This window comes from Aspergillus eucalypticola (assembly GCF_003184535.1).
Source record: "Aspergillus eucalypticola CBS 122712 chromosome Unknown BO83scaffold_5, whole genome shotgun sequence".
Taxonomy (NCBI): Eukaryota; Fungi; Ascomycota; class Eurotiomycetes; order Eurotiales; family Aspergillaceae; genus Aspergillus; species Aspergillus eucalypticola.
In genome coordinates, this window is record NW_020290279.1 from 134,537 (window position 1) to 149,770 (window position 15,234).

General features: G+C 50.8%; 5 protein-coding genes across 5 annotated transcripts; 2 read left to right on the forward strand and 3 right to left on the reverse strand.

Moving 5' to 3' along the window:
* Positions 1–90: 90 nt before the first annotated feature.
* On the reverse strand, positions 91–1,475 carry BO83DRAFT_385920 (NUDIX hydrolase; the record flags this gene model as incomplete). The annotated part of the gene is made up of 2 exons (XM_025532646.1): positions 91–943; positions 1,012–1,475. 2 exons carry the CDS (start codon positions 1,473–1,475, stop codon positions 91–93), a joined length of 1,317 nt encoding a protein of 438 aa, XP_025390952.1.
* A 365-nt stretch (positions 1,476–1,840) lies between these two features.
* Positions 1,841–4,812, forward strand: BO83DRAFT_434875 (SPX domain protein). The gene is made up of 2 exons (XM_025535845.1): positions 1,841–4,373; positions 4,433–4,812. Exons 1-2 carry the CDS (start codon positions 2,124–2,126, stop codon positions 4,565–4,567), a joined length of 2,385 nt encoding a protein of 794 aa, XP_025390953.1. The 5' UTR covers positions 1,841–2,123; the 3' UTR covers positions 4,568–4,812.
* A 47-nt stretch (positions 4,813–4,859) lies between these two features.
* On the reverse strand, positions 4,860–6,601 carry BO83DRAFT_375750 (uncharacterized protein). The gene is made up of 4 exons (XM_025530539.1): positions 6,213–6,601; positions 5,576–6,148; positions 5,323–5,493; positions 4,860–5,256 (listed from the first exon to the last, which is right to left on the reverse strand). The coding sequence occupies exons 1-4, from the start codon at positions 6,413–6,415 to the stop codon at positions 5,040–5,042; spliced, it is 1,164 nt and encodes a 387-aa protein (XP_025390954.1). The 5' UTR covers positions 6,416–6,601; the 3' UTR covers positions 4,860–5,039.
* A 924-nt stretch (positions 6,602–7,525) lies between these two features.
* BO83DRAFT_396289 (cytochrome P450) lies at positions 7,526–11,244 on the reverse strand (the record flags this gene model as incomplete). Its single annotated transcript, XM_025533123.1, has 6 exons — positions 7,526–7,693; positions 7,762–8,708; positions 8,764–9,385; positions 9,676–9,765; positions 9,821–10,992; positions 11,049–11,244. The coding sequence occupies 6 exons, from the start codon at positions 11,242–11,244 to the stop codon at positions 7,526–7,528; spliced, it is 3,195 nt and encodes a 1,064-aa protein (XP_025390955.1).
* Positions 11,245–11,938: 694 nt separating this feature from the next.
* BO83DRAFT_331915 (transferase) lies at positions 11,939–15,190 on the forward strand (the record flags this gene model as incomplete). Its single annotated transcript, XM_025528282.1, has 9 exons — positions 11,939–12,165; positions 12,238–12,282; positions 12,331–12,628; positions 12,695–12,822; positions 12,888–13,494; positions 13,550–13,827; positions 13,890–14,359; positions 14,419–14,526; positions 14,586–15,190. The coding sequence occupies 9 exons, from the start codon at positions 11,939–11,941 to the stop codon at positions 15,080–15,082; spliced, it is 2,658 nt and encodes an 885-aa protein (XP_025390956.1). The 3' UTR covers positions 15,083–15,190.
* Positions 15,191–15,234: the final 44 nt, after the last annotated feature.

Sequence of the window (15,234 nt, forward strand, 5' to 3'; positions counted from 1 at the left end):
TTGAAATATATAAGGTGAAGGTGCGTCGTCATCAACATTGTTATTCACAGAAATTATATATAAGACTTGAAGCATGGACATATTTAATAACTACTTCAGCCGACGGAGCAGCTTCCATGCATAGATGGCGGCTGTAGAGCCCAGTGCGATCCTCCAGGCCACAATGATGTAGATGCCAATCCGCACCCGTTCATAGTAGCCCCGGAGCATGATACCCACTGCATATGCACTGCCGGTAGGGTCTGTATCAGACGACCCAAAGTACCTACCTACTCCAAGCCCTCCAATGCCGACTTGGTTGTGTTCCGCATTCCCATTGGTCGCTGTGGTCTTCGTGACCGGCAGTGCAGCGGTCTGGCTATCCACCGCCGTGTTGCTGGGCCGGGCACCCGACCGGACCTGGCTTCGGTTGTGCTTGCGCAGACGATATGTCAGAACGTTTATGATGAATCGCAAATCTAGTGCTGTGAAATTGGGATATTTCCATAACTGTACAGCGGTATGAGGTGGAAGCATATCTAGAAAATCAGCCATGATACCCAGTGTCAAGCCCCAGAGAAGGAGTGGCCGGTCTTGGTTGCTGAAATGCGTCTGACTGCCCATGCACCAAGATTTCCATCGCTGAAATAGAGATGTGGACGGTTGGTTGCCTTCTGGAAGATAGCCCGGGGTCGTGTTGCACTGTAGGCTTTCAGTTGGAGCCAGCCGGATGGCAGAAAACTGCATGTAGCCCATCATGGAGCGATATGCAAGGCGGGCCAGAAGCCCGCCCATATTCGCCAGCCTCTGAGTCATGTCCACATGTTCCACCGTTCTTAGGGATGAAGAAAGCAAGGCTCGGAGGGGTACCCAATGGGTCGAAGCGACTTCCGTAGGCTGCAATCTGAGGGTGGGAGAGTCACTGGACGTTAACAAGAAGACATATGGACATAAAACCATCAATCTAGAAAGGATATAGTCAGTGTCATGCTTTCTTGAAGCGACAATAAGGAGACGGCGGAAGACACGCACGGTACTGTTCCCCAACTTGAAGTTACTACTCTCTCTGGCAAATTTCCCACATGGATACAGTCACTCGTTGTCAAGTCTAGTCCAATCTCTTCCACGGCTTCTCGAATCGCGGCTGCTTTATCGTCGACATCTTCTGGATCCCGTTTCCCTCCTGGCAGGGCGACATGGCCAGTCCAGCGATCGCCTACGCGCGACGCTCGTTTGATAAAGAGAGCTTCCGGTTCTCCATTCTGAACCCAGTCCTGAGCGAAGAACGTCTGCAGCCGTTGCGGGACGGAGGCAGAGGCATCTGGAGGTGAAAGAGAGGAGGCATCGGGCCAGTGGTGGTATGTGGGACGGACACGGAGGATCAAGGCGACAGAGGCACGTTTCTTACACGACGGCGGATTGGGGACATGGGGATATGGACGGTTGTGTAAGTCTGACAGGACGTCATGAAGGGACGGGGCCAACGAGGCGGACATTGTAATCGAAGCTGGATCCATTTACCAGGAGCCTGGGGGAAGAAAGGGGAAATTGTGTCAGGCACGGAATGCCTATAGTTGAACCTATAAGGCGCAGCGAAAGACAAGACAGAAGGGATGCGGATAACATCAGGATGGAGGCCGGAGATTAGCAATGAAGCCGAGGCTTAGTATGGTAATGGTATTACTGATACCACAATATGAAGTTGATACTAGCTTTCAACTGGCGTGGGGATAGCTTGAACTCAATTAGCCAATCAGAGTGTCATGGGGAAGGAATGACGGGAGCACGTGCGAGGATACAGCGATGGCAGTCCTTCTGGCTTGAAGCTGCTAAAGTAGTCGCTATCTAGTCCTCTTTGCTAGTCATGATGCTGTTGCTGCTTGATCCCCTCGCCACTTTCCTCTTTTCTTTTTCTCTTTCTCCTCTTCCTTCCTGAAAAATTTCTTCTCGACCCCCGATAACAAAAATACGGTGCATATAGCTAATTCCTTATCCCCCTTGCATCGATCGCCCTCCGTGGTTCCCGGAATCGTCTCCGCTAGGACGGCATTCCTTACATCTCTAGTCTCTCCCGGAGTCCATCTCTCTCTCTTCCCCGCCTCCGATCTTCTCAACTGTCGCGTGCGTACTTGCCCATCACAGTCATGCGTTTCGGGAAGACTCTACGCAACTCTATCTATGCCCCCTGGGCGGGCAAATACATCGACTACAATAAGCTCAAGGTCTTGCTCCGAGAGCATGATGTCACTGGTGATGGTAGTGACTCCGAAAGCAACCCATGGACCGAGCAGGATGAAGAAGCCTTCGTCCAAGAGCTCATCAACGTCCAGCTCGATAAGGTCAATGCTTTTCAGATGGAAACCCTCCAGCAGTTGCGAGAGCGTACCACTACCTGCGAAGCCCGCTTGCGCCCGTTGACGACCTCGCCCGAGGATGGTGCACCTACCGTGGTGGATGGAGAGGAGAAGAAGCGTGTTGCTTCCGATGTCCTGCAGGAACTGGACAATATCACAAAGGAGGTGACAGAGCTCGAGAAGTACAGCCGCATCAACTTCACCGGCTTCCTCAAAGCTGCAAAGAAGCATGATCGCAAGCGTGGTACTCGCTACCGTGTCAAACCTCTGCTCCAAGTGCGTCTCTCGCAACTTCCTTTCAACTCGGAAGATTACTCCCCTTTGGTCCGTCGGTTGTCCGTGATGTACTCCTTCGCCCGCGAGATCCTCAGCCAAGGTATAATTGAAGCCAAGGACCCCGTCGAGCCTCGTGTCGGTCAGGATGTCTACTCCTCGTTCAAGTTTTGGGTTCATGCAGACAACATCCTGGAGGTGAAGACCTACATCCTCCGACAACTGCCAGTCCTCATCTACAACCCTGGCACTTCCAAGGATCTCAACACCATCCCCGATGACCCCACGATTACCTCCCTCTACTTCGACAACCCGCAATTCGACCTTTACACTCAGAAGGTGGCTCGTGCCCCTGAAGCAGGCTCGCTGCGGCTGCGCTGGACCGGCAACTTACGGGATAAGCCCGCCATCTTCCTGGAGAAGAAGGTGGTCACCGATGATGATCGCAGCCGAGAGGTCAAGGTGCAGCTCAAGCAGAAGCACGTCAAGGAGTTCCTGGACGGAGAGTACCGCTTCGATAAGAAGGTGCATCGCATGGAGAACATGGGCAACGGAGACTCCGAACAAGCGGAAGCTTTCAAGAAGGATGTCGATGAGCTCCAATCCTTCATCAAGGAGCACAACCTGCAGCCCATGCTCCGCGCCAACTACACCCGCACTGCCTTCCAGATCCCTGGAGATGACCGAATCCGTATTTCTCTTGATACGAACCTGGCACTCATCCGGGAAGATGCGCTGGACGAGCTGCGCCCCTGCCGTGACGCACATGAATGGCACCGGAGGGACATTGACGATGCTGGCATGGAATATCCCTTCCAGTCCATCAGAACCGGCGAAATCGCTCGTTTCCCCCATGGCCTGCTGGAGATCAAAATCAGAGGGGATGTGGCACGTAGCGCGGAATGGGTCAAGGACTTGATGGTGTCCCATCTCGTGAAGGAAGCCCCGCGGTTCTCCAAATTCGTACATGGCGTGGCCCAGTTGTTCGAAGACTATGTCAACAGCTTCCCCTTCTGGCTCGGTGAGTTGGAGAGTGATATCAGGCGGGACCCTGAGACGGCTTTCCACGAAGAACAGGAGCGTCTGGCGAAGCGTGCCGAAGACGATATGGCTGTCGGGAGCTTCTTGGGAGGCAAGACACCGTCAACTCGACACATTGTCGGGTCCCCCGTCCAGATGTTCACCGAGACAGGGCCTTCACGTCGCCGCCAATCCTCCCAAATTGTACAGCCGATCCCTCGTCCGTCTGCCCCGACAATGTCACAACCGACCTCTGAGCGTCAGGAGCCTGCCGAACAGTCCGCCGCAGAGGCGGAACAGCCAGTTACCATGAAGCGCCTGGCTTCTCTCTTCCCCTCCTTCACTATTTCCCGTCAAAACCGCGCACCTGCAGACAATGTAGTCTTGCCCCCCGGTGTCCGTGAGCCGGGCACATGGATCAAGGACTCGGGCCCAGTCCGTGTCGAGACCAAGGTCTGGCTCGCCAACCAGCGTACCTTTATCAAGTGGCTCCACATTAGCATCCTGCTTTCTTCGCTATCTTTGGGCTTGTACAACGCAGCTGGCAAGCACAATGACATTGCTCGCGCCCTCTCCATTGTCTACACCTGCTTCGCCATCTTCGCTGCCGCCTGGGGATGGTACATGCACGAGAAGCGCGCCCGCCTGATCCGCCAACGGAGCGGAAAGGACCTGGATAACATGTTTGGTCCGATCGTGGTCTGCGTGGGTCTGGCCGTTGCCTTGGTATTAAATTTTGCGTTTAAGGTAGGCTCTTATCCCGCCTGCATCCCTACTGAAGAGCTTCAAACTAACCTCAAATCTAGTACAACTCTACCATGGAGAAGCTCCGAAACCGTGAACCTGCGGTCCTGGAGCCCCTTCCCGGGCTCAACTCGACTGCGTTCCTGAACAAGGCCAACATGTGGCAACTCGTTAACCAAGGTGGTCAGACTCTGTGAGGTGGTCCCCTTTCTTTCAATTCTTAAGGCAATATGTGGCCCCAGAATGTAGTCAGTCAAAGCCACAACCACAACTTCTGTAAAGTCAAAATAGATTGTATGAGACGGTCGACACACCTACCCCCTTTACTTGAGGTATATATGGGGTGGTGTATTGTCAATGTACGTATCCTTAGCATGTTATTATGTGATTAGATGGACTTTAGTCACGTTGACACGAGCGAGAATCATTAGAATGAAAAGTGAATATTATATTTATAGGGTACCTTTAAGTCGGTTTAGTTATTACTTTCATGCATTAGTATTTTAGCCACGATCTCATAATAAACCGTCGAGTTCTCTTCATACAAGTTATATATACAGCTGAACATGAGAATTATATACACGCATACACATACCAACCAAACGCCACGCCTTACATGAGCATCACATCATGGTATATCATATCTAAACATAACTGTCATAAACATGATTACGTATACCTCGTCCCAAGCCCACCCTGAGATTGAGACTGAGACTGAGGAAGCAACGGCGCCCGCTCAGGATCCACATCCAGAGTATCATCAGCAGGGTTATATGAAGACTCAGCTTCGGCTACTCCGACCCCTGGTACTGCGGGACGGCCGAGGAATTTGCCGTGGGGTGTCGCGTTATATAATATGCTGGGGACGTAGCCTTCGAAGGAGGTTCTGCTGGCGGTCAGTAATGATGATGATGATGATGATGATAATATGATGTTTATGGGGGAGTCCTACCGATCAAAGAACCCACAGAAGAGCCACAGATAGATCGTTCCCAGGAACGCAATGATCCACTCGAGGATACCAGCTGTTCTGTAGTCATTTGCGTCCTCAGGAATGGTGAGAGAGATAAAGGCCACGCCAAGGAAGAGTTGTATTAGGATGAGGATGGTGGAGAGGGATGCGCTATATATTTCCGGCGTGTTAGAAACGATGTGTGTATCTGGCGATGTAGTGCAGAAGAATAGAAGGGATATTGTGCACATACAATATCCTAACTCGATTACTCCTCTTCCTCCCCCAATCGTTACCCCATACCCCCCAATGGTACAGATACGACACGAAACTCAGGACCTCCGTCGAGTAAACAATCGCGGTGCCGGCCGACTGTATAGCAAGACATCCGAAGCAGATGCGAAGGAAGATGTGATGGGCAAATTTATAGCGGAATGTATCCATTACCCCGAGGAGGATGAGCGCTGTGCTGGCTGTTCCGGCTGCGAGGATTGATAGCAGGGAGATGACTTTGAGAGTGCGGGTTGTTTCTTGGTCTTCTTCATCATCATCATCATCTTCTTCTTCTCCCTCATTATGCCCGCCTCCGGTTATGTGGTTATGGACGTTTCGGTGGTTGTGGTCGCTAGCTTGAGTGTAGGTGTTGCTGTTCCCCTGGTTGTTCGAGGTCTCTTCAGAGATAACTGGACATTTCACCAAGGCGAAACCGGGCTCGTAGCGCATGACGTGCACGGCAGCTACCGTGAAGATGAATCCCACAGCGGTCATAGAAGCACCTATGAGAAAGAGGGGTTTTAGTTCGAAGGAGGCGATGTCGGAGATGAAGCTATCCTCGAAATTAATATCCATCGAGTATGTAGTTTGTAATTGAGGTAGAGAGTAACACCCACGCGACATGAGGATTACTTTGGCCTGGATAGACGGGCATTCCACGAGCCAGCCATGTCAGAAGCAAAGACGCCAGAGTCAGGAACCAGACTGAACCAGCCAAGGTAGGGAAGATATATAGTCGGGATGGAGGGATGTTGAGGATAGTGGCATGGAGAAAGGCCCAGATGGAATCATGGCAGCGAAGAAGGAACGAAATGATCATGGAGAGGAGGCAGCAAGGCAAGACTGGCTCTGGTTCCTGAGATCTGGGAGGGTAGGGGTGAGATGCAAAGAGTACTAGTAGTCAACAGGTAACAAATAATAACTATTCGATGCCATGTGGTGAGCGGGGTGCTGCCAGAAACAGTTGCTTTATTGAACTGTCGGTCTGCCACTTTCCACCGCCTGTCCTATGACGTCGAGGATCGCGCCCGTGTTGTTTTTGCTGCTTTTATAAACTATACTATTAACCTTAGTACTAAGTAAGTCACCTGCCGCCTCATAGCTCCCGCCTACTTGCCCGATAGCCGCTATTAACCGCCGTATGCCGCCCAATTAGTATATAACCCGTCTGTCTTTCGCCAAAAAGTCGACAGAACTTTCAAGGCAATATTACGGTAATTCATGCTTGTGAGGTAAGTCTAATAGATAACCACTAACCCTATAGACTGTATATACTATGTATAGTGTGTCGGTCATTACTGAACCTGTTCCGACTAAAGGCCTTCAGTATATAGTTTGAGCAACAGTGCCTTTCTACCATCAACCACTGAGGGATTGCTAGTACTGTACTTCTACTGATTAATAAGACATTCTATGTAGATGACACCATTCTGTAGACCTAGCTGTTCACACGGAAGCTGTCCGCAGGCTTCTCCGCCAATAACATGATGTTCTGTGTTTCTGGATGCTCACTAGCATCGGTCCCATGCTTACTATTAGATTCATCATGTGCTCCTGCTCGGCTTCCGACACAATATGCCGCACTTTAAGCCCAGAAAGTTGTTTTAGACTGGCTAGAAGGATGCCAGCTTATTCATCGGAGTTAGGAAGCCTGCGGACTTGATTCATAAGACCACACCTTTGTCCTTTCGTTTACTTTTTCAAAGCATCTCGCATACAAATCTATAAGACAATCAAGTCTAAATCTACCACATATGCCTTACATGCACTGGATCTGGTCCATAAGACCATAATAAACCTGTAATGACTGCAGCTGCATGATGAGGACGTAACCAATCCCAGGTTAGGCTATGTAGAATGCCTGCGTAGCTGCAACCGAGGACTTCGACCCAGTTACCCTTGGGTTTGTATGTCAACACCACAGCCAACGTTAATCCTCTCGCTCATTCCGCAACTCCAATTCGGCAGCCCCAGCAGCAGGGCTCCCCTGTTGCCTTGACCGGTCGGCCCCCAGCACGGCGCCCTCATTCTCAGTCCGAAGCTTATGCGCTCGCACGAACAAGTTAAGGACGGTAGCCAGTCCAGCAAATGCCACATACTAATAGCACACAGGGCATAACATTAGCACAGAGCAATGCGACGTGTTGATATATCGCAATGACCTACCATGACCCACACCATTCTCAACGCCTCAAAGTACGTCTTCCTAACCAAGGCCTCTTGAACTGCATCTAGTCCAAGAGTGCTAATCTCCTCCACACTCGAAGCGGCATTGTCGCCATTGAATTCGCTGGCCAAAGTAGAGTTGGAACCCAGCTGGCTTGCTAACCCCTCGTTTTTCGCATTCATCTCATTCTGAAACACAACACCCCCGACAACAACCGAAATAGCCGTAGAGAGAGACCGGACAAACCCCATTGTCGCAGTGACAGCTGCTGTATCCCGGATACTGGTTGCCGCCTGAGCAGCGAGAATCGGCGCTTCAATGTTCATGCCTACACCGATACCGACTAGGATCTGGAAGATGACTAGTTTGGTTATATTAGCTTCAAAATCAAGACTAATTAGTAGGCCGGAGCCGAGGACCAAAAAGCCCTGGGCAATATACATCACCGGGAGATATTTCCCGGTTTGCTGCATGAAGATCCCGGCTGCGGCCGCGGCCAGGGAACATGAGACAATTAGTGGTAGAAGGTAGAGGCCTGATCTTAGCGCGCTTGCGGCCAGGACGGACTGCGCATATAAGGGCAGGTAATATGCTTGTCCAATAAACACGTATGAATTACACGCGAAGACAACGTAAGGCGCTATCTTGGTCGGCGAGGTGAACAGCCAAACTGGAATAATTGGGTTCTTGGCAATTTTCCATTCGTTAACCACGAACAGCGCCATCACTGCTGTTCCGAAAACCAAAAGACAGATGACGGTTGCAGAAGACCAGGAGTAGACGACGTCGCCAAAGTCAAGGGCAAGGAGGACCATCAAAGAGCCGCCTATGATCAAAAGACTGCCTGCCCAGTCAATGACTTTTAGGCCGGCGGCAATGGGTGTTCGAGGGCTCGGAACTCTCATAAAGAAGAGCAAGACCAGGAAGGAGACGGCACCGACTGGTACTATACAGTCGAGAATGTAAGCTAAGGGCTGTCAGGTTAGATGAAAATGTCTTACAGTTAATCCAAAAACACCATCTCCAGGTGAGCCTCGACGTAAAAACGCCACCCAGAACAGGCCCTATGGCACTGCCAACTGCCCAAACGAGCGAAGTGATTGCGAGGTACAACCCCCGATCTCGTAGTGAAAACATATCACTGACAACAATATTGACCATGATCCCCATTCCGGAGCCGCCTAATCCCTGAATCGCCCGTCCCGCGATCAGAGCATCCATATGCGGTGCAAGGGCACAGACAAGACTGCCGATGAGAAAAACGGCCACTGCAATGAGCATAATGGGTTTTCGGCCCCAGATGTCGGAGACCGAGCCCCATACTGGCGTAATGGCTGCGTAGGCCAGGGTGTAAGCACTTCCCACCCAAATATAGCTGGCCGAAGATTTGAACGTGCCAACTATAGCAGGAATTGCAGGAGTAACAATTGTTAAGTCAAGAGCGGAGAGGAGCACAGACAAACAAAGCGACATCATAGTCCACGCAATTGTGGTGGTGGTGAGACGCGCCCCAGGCTCCCTGGATGGGGAGGGTGCGGGCGCGGGAGTGGCATTATCAAGAGTGCTGCCAGTCGCATCAGTGCGGGAATTAGACGTTGAGGAAACTCTAGCAAGTCCTCGAGCCTTGGACATTGTCAGGGAGAAGTGGAGAGGAAAATCACCACCAGATGGGGGATTCAAGGGAGGAGGGGAAAGCAGATGGAGGAGAGGACGTTTTATAAAGAGGGATTACCCCCCCGGTCCTGTCACCTGACCTGGCTGTGTTTACAATGAAAGCAGTACTAATAACATGTATGATTTAATCCCAAATAGGACATTCCCAATCATATTAGGGTAAGAATCTTGCTACTTATATCATTCTACGGTCCAGATACTCCCACATCTTCCTGTGCTCCCCGCCACGTAATCCTCACTTTCATACCGAAATGCGCTGTCAGCCCATGGTTAGCCCACCGAAAAGGCTCAACTGGATCGACCATGGCAAAATCAAACCGCCGAAAGAGCTGTGAAAGAATCAATTAGAGCGAGGAATCGGAGTATCTAGGAGATGGCACCTACCTCGAAAATCGTCTTTCCCAGCTCTATGTACGCAAGCCGCTTCCCCAAACACTCCCACCTTGTTCCAGTCGCAAATACCAGTCCGTACGAGGCATCCATGTCCTTTTTCTTTTCCACTGGTGCGTCAATCCAGCGTTGCGGCTCATATACATCTGCATCATCTCCGAAAATGTCTCTATTCCTCATAATGGCCAGCGCCGACCAAGCAACTTGGGTATTTGCAGGGACCCTGAAGCCACAGATAGTATCATCGCGCGGACACACCTTACCCATAAGACCCATACTGGGGGGGAATATCCGTAAACCTTCTTTGATGCATGCCTGGAGGTAGGGAAGGGCTTTGGCCTCGGCGTCTCTGATCACTGGGCATGTGACGGTCTTTACAGCACCGTCAATCTCAGATTGAAGCGCGTGGTATGCTCGAGGATTGGTCGACAGATAGAAAATAATATTCCTCAGGGCAGTAGATGTGGTGTCTGTTCCGCCAAAGACAGTCACAAGAGCTTCGGACTCGACTTGGGGCCTGCTCAAACCAGACTTGACGAAGGATTGGAGGATATCAGTGTGATTGGTTTTTGAGTCATCGTATCGCTCGTCAACAAGGTCCTTGATATAGCCGAGGAATCGGCCAACTCCGCTGCGGTCATGGGGCTTGGGATGAAACGGTTTCAGCAGACGACTTTCCAAAATTTTTCTGAGAGTTGGAAGCAGGGTAACCATATGGACGGGTCTATGGAGATTCTCAGACGTTTCTAGGATCCCATGTATGTCACTATTCGCCTCCAAGTAGCCCGCTGGTTTTCCAAATCCGACGGCCGTGATGACATCTTGTGTCAAATACTGCATCGTTCGAGCTAGATCGCATGGTCGCAAGGCTGCTTGGGTAGAGATATATCGCTGCTTGATTAGTGCTATGAGATTTTCGATCTGTTCGTCGACAAGCTGTTCCTCATTTGTGATCCCCTTGCCTCCGTACCCTGGCATAAGGTGGCTTCGGAGCCGGTGGTGCTCCTTGTTATCAATGACCGACAAGACGTTGTTCACCTCGCTGTTCAGACGGACAGCCTTGTACCAATCTGAGCGGTGATAGCCAGAGTTGATCCCCCATATTCGGCGGATCTCAGCGGGATCACCGCACAGCACCCACTTTGGGCCGATTCGGACGAGGGGACCTGGCAAAGGACATCAGTCAGTGTAAAATATTCGCAGGACAGGAGGCTGTTCTCACCATATTCTCTACAAGCATTGTAGAGGCTGTCACAGAGCCTGCCAGACCAAGCCTGTCTTACCAACCACAACTTTGTCCACCCGGTTCCTGGGGGTCCTGCAATGTGCCGCAAACGATTCCATTGGTAGACGCGTTGCCCAAGGAAATACACCAGAAACCAGAGAGCCCCAAAAAGCCAAACATGAGGGGCCAGCATGATCCAGGGATTATGATCTGTCTGTTTGATCGAACCTCGCAAAGTTTTCCGCTCGCGCGCAATAATTTCGAGGACACGCAGGAGAACAATGGACGAGACATCCACTGCATCATTGAGCATCGGCTGCTGGCAGTGAGTAAAGCAAAAGCTGTATTATACTTGCATGGCCTTCTTTTGCAAAATGAAATTTGCTGCCAGTCGAGACACACAGCTTACGCCGCAAATACGCACTGTAGACTAATCAATATCGGGTGCTTATCGCGTCACTTTGATGCATCATGCAATGCACCGCCGTCACCTATCTTACCCTAACTTGCAGGCAACTCCTCCCCAACACTCACAAATTTACATGACTGGCTGGAAGGTATCAGATCTTACAGGAGTAGGTCTGAATTACAACAGCTGTTATACCTTGCATTTACCTAACTAGGTAAACTTCCATGTGTGCCGAAGTGAGACATATTTGGGGCTTACAAGGATCTGCAGCGCTTGGGGCGGAGTCGTCCGGAGACAAAACGGGCACTTCGGCACAGTATTACCAAGGACTAGTATTTTTCAGAAGCCCGGAGCTTGCGCCTTTTGCTACATATGTAAATATGGTTTTGGAGCTGAAGCCCCGGGATGATGCTATGTGCCAACGTACATTGCTATCTCAAAAGGGAGCTTGAGGGAACATCACACCTAGCTGTGCAAAATGGTTGCTTTCAAGCGAGCAAAGATGATTCTACTTTTTTCGAACGTCGGCATTGTTCTGAGCGTTGTAATTTTCATGGCCGGGTACTTCAGTCCCCCTCAGAAGCTGCCATTTGAAGATGACCTTGAGCAGACTGGGTTGCAAGGAGCTGGAGAGGAGGGAGGTTATTCTCAGCCACCTGCGCCCTTTGACAAAGTCGTCTTTATGGTTATTGATGCGCTACGCAGGTGCGATACCTCCATTAGTCCTTCATCTGTGCCGTGGGAGCTAAGGCCGGCTAACATTATATTCATACATAGTGACTTTGTCTACGGGGAGGACTCGGGCTTCGGCTTTACACAGAGGTAAGTTGCGTCTCCATAACACCAATCATTTCTCTGACACTCGTACAGTCTCATAAGATCCGGATCCGCAATTCCATTCACTGCACTCGCTGCCCCGCCAACCCTAACTCTGTCACGTATCAAAGCCATGACCCAGGGAAGCGGGCAATCTTTCCTCGATGCATGGCTCAATGTCATGCACTCCGCCGATGCGAGGCGGCTCGTCGGAGAGGATACATGGCTGTCTCGCTTCAAGGCGGAGTGTGCGCCGGAAAAGAAGATGGTCTATTATGGCATCGACATGTGGTGTATGCTGTACCCGGAGATATGGGACCGGTATGAGACCGTGGACTCGTTCTATTTACCGGTGAGCTCGCATCCGTTGAATGGAGACTCGATGGTAAATATATTAACAATCTGCCCGTCACAATAGAATTTCAGTGAGGTCGATAGCAACGTTACGAAGGGATTAATATCCGAACTCGACAAAGATGACTGGAAGGGGTTGGTTCTGCATTACCTCGGCCTCGATAATGCAGCTCACTTTGGGGGGGCCGGGAGGTATGCTGATACTCACTATTATATATGCTACCGTTTATGATTATCTGCTGACCTCAAGTCTACAGCTCGATCGTGAGAGCAAAGCAAGTCGAAATGGACGATGTGGTCCGCCGGATTTACAACGCACTGGAGGATCTGCCCAGTCATGCCAACACTCTGTTTGTCCTAGCTGGCGACCATGGGATGACGGACAACGGCAACCACGGGGGTGATACACCAGCCGAGGTTGCTTCTGCGCTGCTCTTCATCTCGCCCAAGCTCAAAACTCTTGGCAACACATTTACGAGTCCGCTGCTGCACCATTCAGAGTTTACCTACTATTCTGTTGTTGACCAAGTCGACATTGTCCCCACGTTGGGAGCACTCCTGGGCTTCTCAATCCCCACCGGAAGTGCGGGAGTCGTTATCAAGCAGTTGCTCGCACTTTTCCCGGAAGTCAGTCAACAGGTGCGAGTCCTGATGCGCAATGCGCGACAGATGGTCAACCTTCTGTCTTTAAAGAATAGATTGGGGGCTTCGATGCGTCTGGAACTGTGCGACAGTAACTGCCATTGCGGTTCCGATAGAGCCTGTCATGTTCTGTGCCTATGGGAACGGCTGAATGCCGAAGGCTCTGCGACAGTGCAGAGTGAGGATTCCAATATGCACAATGTAGCCCGCTTGCTACAGGAGGTAAGTCAATTCGGCCATGAGCAGCACACGTGGATGTTTAAGTAACGTGGAACAGATCTGCTTTGACGCCCAGCAAGCTCTTGGCGTGACACACAATAATCTCAACATGCGTCGCATGGCCACAGGCATAGGCCTTTTGGTTCTGGTGGTCATCTCTCTGCTTTCAACATTGGGCGTTCGGAAAAGCGAGCAGAGTAATCTTCATCGGTTAATGTCCGGAGCCGTCGTACTTTTCCATGGCATCACAATGTTCTCTAGTCGCCTAGTGGAAGGGGAGCACCTTTTTTGGTATTGGACATCTCTAGCATGGTTTGTATATTTGGCTCTCAGATGGTATGACTAACCAGCTATGCTATCCCGCTTAACCGTGATAAATCTTTCTAACCAATATCTAGGTTACCAACAGCGACAAGCAAGGCCGGCGCAATTTTTGTGCCTCTTCTTCACATTGTCGGCCAAAGCTTGAATCCAGCTGGGGAAACTCCTTGGGGAGCCGGCAAATACCTGCATCGCTTCCTCGATAACAGTCCAGTATGGCTCTGGATTCTGGCAGCGGGTGCGCATGTACTGGCAGTGCGAACGTTATCCGAAGCTATCGGCGTCGCCGTCGGGGTTGGAAGATACGCCTCAATATTCGGTGCGTGCTTGGTGTGCGGCTTGACGGTGTTTTTCAAGATATGCTCGACACATACCTTCAACCCAGAGCTCTTGGAGTTTCTGCCTCCATGGCTCCAGTCAACCTTTACCGAGGATGTTGGAAATCAGGCTCTTTGGTCATTGTGGAGTGGGCTACTGGCTCTATGCATTGTCTTGCTTGTCCGCCGTCGTGCGGGGACTACCACCGTGAGCCAAGCGACTAGTAGAGGTTGGTCTGTTTACCAAGTAAGAGGTTGGCTTATTGCTAATGATATCTGCTGCTCTTAGCTGTTCTTGTTGGAATTGTCGAGCTCGGAAATGTATATCTGCGCGCACAAGCACGACCAAAGAGTCTCATTCTCTTCCTAATCTTCGACCTGCAATTGCACTGGCTCCGTAAGTTTTCTCAACTTATCTTCCTGCTTCGGAGTTACTGACCCTGCGTAATATCTCAGTGTTGGCATCTTCCAAAGTCCAAACAGATGTCTCCACAGTATCCCTCACGGTCCTCCTCCTCACCCAAAGCGCCTTCTTCTCTGGCGGCCGCAGCAACTCCCTCGCCTCATTAGATATGATGAACGGGTACAACGGCATCTCGCATACTGACAGCATGCTGAATGTTATTCTCGTCTCGCTACAGACCATTCTGAGTAACTGGCTTGGTCCGGTATGGTGGTCGCTTGCTGGGCTGCGGCTCCTAAGCGAAGCAACCGCCTCTAAAACTCGTGACTCAAGGGTGCAATGTTTTCTGGAGTATTTTACCTACCAAGCACTCTATTCGGCAGTCAGTGCTCTCGCCGTCATGGCGTCATGTCTTTGGTGGCGCGATGATGGTGTCCTGTGGACGGTGCTCGCACCGAAGTATGTCAATGTTGCGCTTTGGGCTGGGTTTCACCAGTTGCTCGTTAATGGGCTTTTGGGCATGGCATTGTGGTTTGGAATTGCAGTGTAGGGTGGTTGTAGTGATAGTGTAAGACGTTGGAACATCATTTGTGATAGATTCTACTTCTATTATATCCTCTAGAAGATGTTGCAGTTTCCAAGTTGAGGTAGTCAACCTATATATCTCACAGACTTATCCCCGGCGTCGATACCAAAGAAAAA

What these genes read in the sequence shown, in the direction of transcription:
- BO83DRAFT_434875 (XM_025535845.1), top strand. Translation starts at nt 2,124, where the DNA reads ATGCGTTTCGGGAAGACTCTACGCAACTCTATCTATGCCCCCTGGGCG. An exon ending in TATTAAATTTTGCGTTTAAG is followed by an intron (nt 4,374 to 4,432) that starts GTAGGCTCTTAT and finishes CCTCAAATCTAG; the next exon opens with TACAACTCTACCATGGAGAA.
- BO83DRAFT_375750 (XM_025530539.1), bottom strand. Translation starts at nt 6,415, where the DNA reads ATGATCATTTCGTTCCTTCTTCGCTGCCATGATTCCATCTGGGCCTTT. An exon ending in CAAAGTAATCCTCATGTCGC is followed by an intron (nt 6,149 to 6,212) that starts GTGGGTGTTACT and finishes TTTCGAGGATAG; the next exon opens with CTTCATCTCCGACATCGCCT. An exon ending in TTCTGTGGGTTCTTTGATCG is followed by an intron (nt 5,257 to 5,322) that starts GTAGGACTCCCC and finishes GACCGCCAGCAG; the next exon opens with AACCTCCTTCGAAGGCTACG.